Source organism: Ricinus communis, chromosome 2 (assembly GCF_019578655.1).
Source record: "Ricinus communis isolate WT05 ecotype wild-type chromosome 2, ASM1957865v1, whole genome shotgun sequence".
Classification (NCBI taxonomy): Eukaryota; Viridiplantae; Streptophyta; class Magnoliopsida; order Malpighiales; family Euphorbiaceae; genus Ricinus; species Ricinus communis.
This window is the reverse complement of record NC_063257.1, coordinates 4,075,861-4,082,985: the sequence shown is the minus strand read 5'-3', so window position 1 is coordinate 4,082,985 and position 7,125 is coordinate 4,075,861. Positions and strand designations below refer to the sequence as shown.

The 7,125-nt window shown below is 33.6% G+C and overlaps 1 protein-coding gene across 5 annotated transcripts; it reads left to right on the top strand.

Annotated features, from left to right (window-relative positions):
• The first annotated feature begins 2,591 nt into the window (after window positions 1-2,591).
• LOC8265279 (serine carboxypeptidase-like 17) lies at window positions 2,592-7,106 on the top strand. 5 transcript variants are annotated; one of them, XM_048370747.1, is made up of 14 exons: window positions 2,594-2,943; window positions 3,041-3,186; window positions 3,566-3,642; window positions 3,720-3,842; window positions 3,987-4,089; window positions 4,454-4,491; window positions 4,636-4,685; window positions 4,820-4,916; window positions 5,013-5,168; window positions 6,066-6,137; window positions 6,216-6,334; window positions 6,446-6,559; window positions 6,698-6,743; window positions 6,817-7,106. In XM_048370747.1, exons 1-14 carry the CDS (start codon window positions 2,804-2,806, stop codon window positions 6,898-6,900), a joined length of 1,365 nt encoding a protein of 454 aa, XP_048226704.1. In that variant the 5' UTR covers window positions 2,594-2,803; the 3' UTR covers window positions 6,901-7,106. The 5 variants fall into 5 exon arrangements, with proteins under 5 accessions (XP_048226705.1, XP_048226704.1, XP_015575075.1 ...); XM_002510031.4 differs by having other exon boundaries at window positions 2,598-2,943; window positions 4,584-4,685; window positions 4,830-4,916; XM_048370748.1 differs by lacking the exon at window positions 6,698-6,743 and having other exon boundaries at window positions 2,592-2,943; window positions 4,584-4,685; window positions 4,830-4,916.
• The last annotated feature ends 19 nt before the right edge of the window (window positions 7,107-7,125 follow it).

Genomic DNA, 7,125 nt, shown 5'->3' with positions numbered 1-7,125 from the left:
GCATTAAGTATCATATATCTCTTGCCAAGAAAGGTTTGCCGCTCTGGTTAAATGTGCCATAGCACCTTGAAGGCCAAATAGCAGGATATGTCCTTAAAATGAATCCTGGTTCTAATTTTTTTGGTATCTTTGTTTATTTCTGATTTTCCAGTTTTTTTATTAATACAAATGAGCTGTCTAGTTAGATACACCAGAGTTACTCTATTCGGATCACATTCGCAAATGTGAAGGATAAGAGTTTCTCTATCTCTATTGCGCTAAAATATTGACTACTTTAGCATTCACTAAAGGGAACACTTGTTCTTTTTCTTTTTCCTGAACTGTTTAATTCTGCTGTTTGGTGGGTTATTTTGCAGGATGGAGGGCAGACAGCTTCTGAATTCAAACCTGCAGAAAGTTTGGCTATGTTTAGAAGATGGATTCATCAAGAGTCTATAATTAGCTTCAATTCTAAGTCCTCGTATGAAAAAATTTCATTGATTTCCAAGCTTCAGGATCTATTACAGAAGCGATCATCTTTTTTACTTTTCCTGAAGTGACAATAATAATAAAAAGAATTTGAACATTTCCCTTATAGATCCATCAGAACTGGGTTTTAATTACTTCCCAGTTGTTCTTTCGTTTACTGGCATAACTGCAGCTTTAAGAACTGGCCAGACGCAGACAGAATTGCAGCAGCTTCTGACTGCCACTAACCAGAGTATTCTGTTTGTTCATGCAATGAACTTGGCTGCTCGGCCTTGTTGAGCTGTATTATATTGTTACCTTGAACTGAATGAACTGCACAAAGGACTCTTAATATTTTCTAGAATAAATAAAACAATAACTTTAGGTCACCATGGAAAAGTTTCAGAATTACTGTTGCAACTAAATGGCTGTTGTTTATTGCTGATAAGATTGCAAAAACAAAGAATATATTGTCTTTCTAAAGGTAAGTTAAATGTTTATAGGTGACAGGATGGTTTTTGAATTTTATGTTTGATTAGTCTAAAACGTCTCTCTGAAATTGGCATTTTATGATTTTTACAGGTCGAACGTTCTTGTTCTTTTTGATAAGGACTTGTCAGTGCCAGGCAGGGCAGCAATAATTTGACATGTTACTTCTGCAACAATATAAATCCATACAGGAAGTGCCAACCCAAAACGTCTGCAACTTGTCATTGCATTCTTCATCTTCTTATCTTTGATTAATAATCTATTGTCATTTCTTAAAGGGCTACACTCATGTTGAAGACATTTACAAAAAAATAATAGTACCCGAATAAAATAAAATTGGAATATTAGATGCTTTTGAAACAATATGCGATTATTCTCTTTTACGGAAATTTTGAATTCTTTTTTTGTAAGAGTTTTATGGTCCTCCGTTACGAGGACACTGAATTCTTCCTCTATATAAATGGTAAAGAGAAAAAAAAAAATTAAATATGATATTCAAACAATTAGGCTCGCTAGAAGACATCTATAAAGTTAATACGAGTTTAATACCATTGAGTTGAGCGTTTTTCTCACATAATTATAATTTACTGTTCCATTAACACAATTAATAATTATTAGAAATAAATTTATTTACATGTATTTCTTGATGTTTGATATTTAATTTTATTTTTTATATCAAAATGTACTTGTCGAGTTGCATCTATACTTTTACTAAAAGAAAAGCATTCTTAATTATTCGATTTAAAATTAATTTATTCAATATATTTATTTATCTATTTTTTATAAAATTCTCATTCTTTCATTTTAAAATTATATGATGAAGTTAATCTGGATGTTCACAAATATGAGAGAATCTAAATAAACATATCATTATGCATTAACTTATAAAAATTTAGATAACACTTAAAAATTTTGAGTAAATTAAAATCTATTTTTTTATTGCAACTCCGTAAATTTCAACTTATTTAATAAATTTTCCTCTACTTTGATGTTGAAAATGCTAAAGTTTTATTTGCCTGCTTTTCAAATAAATATTTATTTTAGCCTTATAGTTTGGCATATATTAATTATTTCATGAGTTTGAAAAGCTTACAATATTATGATATTACTTCATTTTTATAGGAGAATTTTTCTTGGAATCAAGCTAAGAAAAGCTTAATGATTCTAAAATCAAAATATAGAGTTTTGTAATATAAATTGAAATTTAAGGATAGCAATGGAAAAACAGTAACAATTAGGGACCACAAATGAAATTTATCCTTGAAAAGTACAAGGAAATGAAAAAGAAAAAGAAAATAGAAAAAGACTGCAAACAGTACTTCTACAGATAGACATCATATAAATTTCTCTGAAGTCTGAAGATTAGGCTACCAAAGAGGCTGACACTTAGCAAGTAATGGAGTAGCAGCCAATATTTAACATTTTAGTTTGATTATGAATATCTCTTCTTTGACATTTTATGGTTTTTCTGGTGAGAAGAAGCCAAAATTAAGCAGAAATATGTTACACAGGCCACAGTATTCGTAGCGAAAGACTCTTTCAGGAAGTAGCCAATAAGTAAAATTTGATAGATTTGTCATCACATTCGTTATCATCTTTCTCCTTCCTTTTGCTTGGTATCTTTCTCCTTCCTTTTGCTCGGTCAGCCACAAGCAGCATTTCTCCTTTGTCTTTTTCTCAAACGTGCATATCACATCGCAGGCTAAATTCCAAGAAATTTAGAACGAATACTGCACTTCAAATCCAGTCTTTTTTATTTAATTTGATTAAATTATTTATATTGCATTTCATTTGCACTGACTACCAGCCATTTATTTTCTGCAAGTTATCTTCTATTTTAGTACGATCATCATCAAGTTAAAGTAAAATGGCAAGAATATCAAAAACAATGGAATTTTTTTTAATGCTTCTTGTTCTATTAATAGGGTCCGGAGCTGCAGTCTCGTACTCAACTATTAAGTATCTTCCAGGGTTTCAGGGGCCACTTCCCTTTAGCCTTGAAACTGGGTGAGTTTCAGTTTCACCATTTATGTAATAGAAATAAAGTAAGTTTAATCAAAATCAAAGTAAGGTGAAAGAAATTGTATGTCTGTGGAATTATCAGATATATTGGAGTGGATGAATCAGAGGACGTTCAGCTTTTCTACTACTTTGTTAAGTCACAAAGGAATGCTAAAGAAGACCCTCTCTTGCTTTGGCTAACTGGTGGCCCTGGCTGCTCTGGTTTGTCTGGTCTTCTTTATGAGATTGGTGAGATCAAGCAACCGTCTACTTATCATCTAAGACTTCTCATGATTGAGATTATTTTCTTTTCCTTTCTTAGAGAAAGTAAACGATGAATTATGTTTATTATAAGGTGCATAAAAAAAAGATGGTTGGCAAAGTACAATTCTGGTGCAAGAGAAAGGAATATGGCCAAGTTTCAACTTTTCTTGGCCCTTTATACTCTATCTGCTACTTAAGACAATGCCCATTTAATTAACTATTAATACTAGCTGGTCATTGTCATGAGAGATTGATAAGGCATCTTCAACTTGTTCTTGTCAAAATGAAATGGGCTGTAACTAATCAATTTCCATCTTTCTGAAAAGAGAAATTGATGAAATCCTTGATCTTTGATTATTTATAGGTCCATTGACATTTGAGGTAGTGGAGTACAATGGAAGCTTGCCTACACTTATCTTGAATCCACACTCATGGACTCAGGTGAAGGTGTTTCGTTGCTATATCATATTTATTCTTTATTTTTGGTAACTTATGAATGGTTGGTGATTGAGTTTCAGGTGGCTAGTATAATATTCATAGATATTCCAGTAGGCACTGGGTTTTCCTATGCACAAACTCAACTTGCTGCTTATTCAACTGACCTGACACAAGTTCACCAAGCTCACCTATTTCTTAGGAAGGTAGCACACTTGACCATTTTTATGTGCATATCAAGACAGTTGATGTAAATTTAAGGTTTGCATTAGGCATATTCTGTGAAATTCATGTAATCTTTCTTCTGTCTGGTAAAATCTTAAGTTTTGGCTTAACTGTGTAACATATAGTGGCTAAGGGATCATCCGGAATTCCTCGCAAATCCAGTCTATATCGCTGGGGACTCCTACTCCGGCATTACCCTGCCAGCCATAGTTCAACATATATCAAATGGTATGGCAAATGAAGAGCTACTAAATCATTTTTTTTTTCTTTTTTCCATGGTTGTTCCATTTCTAGCTTTTGGGTGGGAGAAATTCTTATCTAAGCTTGTGTATAACCATAATAAATAGGATAGCGACACATATTATGAATATTTTACACTTTGGTACTGGACTATTCGCACATATTCTATTATTTAAAACTAATGAGTATGAATTATGATCTATGATTTAGTATATAAGTGGAGACAAGTCTAGATAAGAATTTTCTGGTGGGTTCATTGTCCCAGAACTTTGCACCTAAACTTTAATTTCATTACTGCAAAGTCTAGTGACCATTATTGAGTTTAATTCATAGCTTTTCTATGGTCACACAGGGAATGAAAAGGGCACGGAGCCTCTAATAAATCTCCAGGTTAGAATTTAATAGCATTATAACTTTTTGTTTTTCCTTGTTTCCTGCTTCTGTCAAAATTGGTAATGAAGTAGAGGTTTATGCATGATTAGGGGTACATAATTGGGAACCCTGTAACGGATTCAAGTTTTGATACCAATTCAGGGGTCCCATTTGCTCACGGAATGGGACTTATTTCTGATGAACTCTTCGAGGTGATTTTTGCGTCCTTCGCTATCTAGTTTTGCATCATGTCCTTTGCTAATTTTATTGATCCTGGAAAAATAAAGAAGATTAGCAGTAAAAGGAAAGAAGGAAATTTTGAGATTATATGCCTAACAGTCCGCAGCTTGTTCCAGTCATTGAAGAGAAGTTGCGGAGAGGACTACGTCAGCATTGATCCCAGCAATACGGAGTGCTTGCAATATTTGCAGGACTTTGACAAGGTAGTTATCCATAACTCCTTATGACTTCGATATTATTGTTTAGGCTCTTATGCAACTTAAATGTTGATGCACGGCTGCTACATTTGCTGCTCTCAGTGTCGTTCAGAACTCCAACAAGGACAAATTTTGGAACCCATTTGCGGTTTTGCTTCCCCAAAGCCATTTCAGCTATTTGGTAAAAGAAGATCTCTCAACGAGAACTCTCAATACTTCCTGGACATCGATCCATCAATTCCTTCAATCGGTTGTCGTGTAATTCCTCCATCTCTTCCCCCTAATACACAAAATATTAATCTTTATGTGATTCAATAAGATAATCGTGCATATCTCTATAAATGTGTCATTAGCAAATTTCTTTTATTGATAAATACTAACATGAGGTATCTTAGGGGGAGATATATTTAGGATGTCATTGAGCTAAGTCACTGGTGAATAGCTCAATGACTTGGTTCGTCAACAGCTCATTTTTATCTGATTTTAATATGTAAATGGGTGATTCTCAAATACAATGCTGACACTTGTTTAATAAATAAGCCTTAAGCTCGTTTAGACTCGTTTACTAGATATATGATTAATATATGTTAATTGTTAGTGTTAGAGAGAATGAGAGACTTTTGGGTGGGCCACTATTGATCTTACATTTTTTTCTAATTTTTCATTCTATAGGAAATTAACCCAACTAAAGGTGAAAGAAGGTAACAAAATGAATTTCACCGGTGAGTAATTAGGCATTTCTTTTTTTCACCTAAAACTTAAGTACTATAAGCATTGTAGCCACGGCTTGCAGTTTCATACTAGAATTTGCGGATTTTAGGTATATATTATTAACTAGAATTTAGGAAATATTTTTTTAAACTTAAATTTGTTAGTAAAAATTAAGGCTCGATAAAACTCGTGAACATCAAATGAGCACAGGAATATCCATCTCAGGCTTGAAGGATTTTTCAAGTCTAGATTTTAAGCTCCTTTGATAAACAAACTATGCTGAAACTTAACTCGATTTAGGTTATTTGTAGCGCTAGATATCTTGCCAAAAGAGCTCTGCGGAAATCAGCATAATTTTCTATTTCAGTAGTATAGTAACTTGTTGACTTCTTTTCTATAACTTCTTAACTTATTTTCTAAGTAATGCTAAATTTACGCCTGTAGACTTATGCATACACGCTATCTTATATTTGGGTTGATGACAGAAGTGTTCGGCAAGCACTTCATATACGTGAGGTATGAGGCTAGTATTTGAAGGATTGAATAGTATCAATAAATTAATAAAAGAATGATACAGGACTTCGTTTAATTCAGGGGAGTGTAAAGCAATGGCTGCGATGCAATTATGGAATACCTTACGCATCTGATATTCCAAGCAGTATCAAGTATCATGCATACCTCTCTAAGAAAGGTTACCGCTCACTGATCTATAGGTACTTTAGTTGCATGGTGCATAAATTCTCTCTTAATACTTCTTCTTTTTCTTTATTCTTTTTTCCTTTTTGTGGTCTGGAGCATCTAATCTTTGATGAAATTTGATGCAGTGGCGATCATGACATGATTGTGCCATTCTTGGGAACTCAAGGATGGGTAAGATCTCTAAACTATTCAATCACTGATGATTGGAGACCATGGAAAGTTCAAGGCCAAGTTGCAGGGTATGTTCCGAGCATAAATCTTGATTCGGATAGTTGCAATCTTTGTTTCTCTTTCGTTCTTGTTCATCACTTGTTAGAATGAACCAAATGAGGAAGGTAAAAAAGAAAACCTTTTATTGATATTTTCCTTTGTAACAGATACACGAGAACATACTCTAACCGGATGACATTTGCAACCGTTAAGGTCATCAATTTCTTTCATCTCAACCGTATCATTTCACAGGTTTGCCTTACTAATCGTTTGGTTAAATCTGTAGGGTGGAGGACACACTGCTCCAGAATACAAACCTGCAGAATGCCTGGCAATGTTTAAAAGGTGGACAAATCAGGAGCCTCTGTAACTAAGTGCATTCCGACGCCGAAACATTGTCGCCTCCAAATTTAACAAAAACAAATCTGATATGATATTTTACTTTACAAATGTTAGAAAGAATGTGTATAAATAATATTGGATCTCCAATATTCTGATCTTAGAATGATCCTACTGCCATTTCATGTAATCGAAACAGTACTCCACATTATCCAATAAAGCATCCAATCAACAGCACTCAAAATCGACTAGAATC

Excerpts from the sequence above, each read along its gene's own strand:
- LOC8265279 (XM_002510031.4), top strand. The coding sequence starts at position 2,804 with ATGGCAAGAATATCAAAAACAATGGAATTTTTTTTAATGCTTCTTGTT. Across the intron at positions 4,686-4,829 it reads TTTCTGATGAACTCTTCGAG|TCATTGAAGAGAAGTTGCGG; the intron begins GTGATTTTTGCG and ends AGCTTGTTCCAG. Across the intron at positions 6,335-6,445 it reads TACCGCTCACTGATCTATAG|TGGCGATCATGACATGATTG; the intron begins GTACTTTAGTTG and ends AATTTGATGCAG.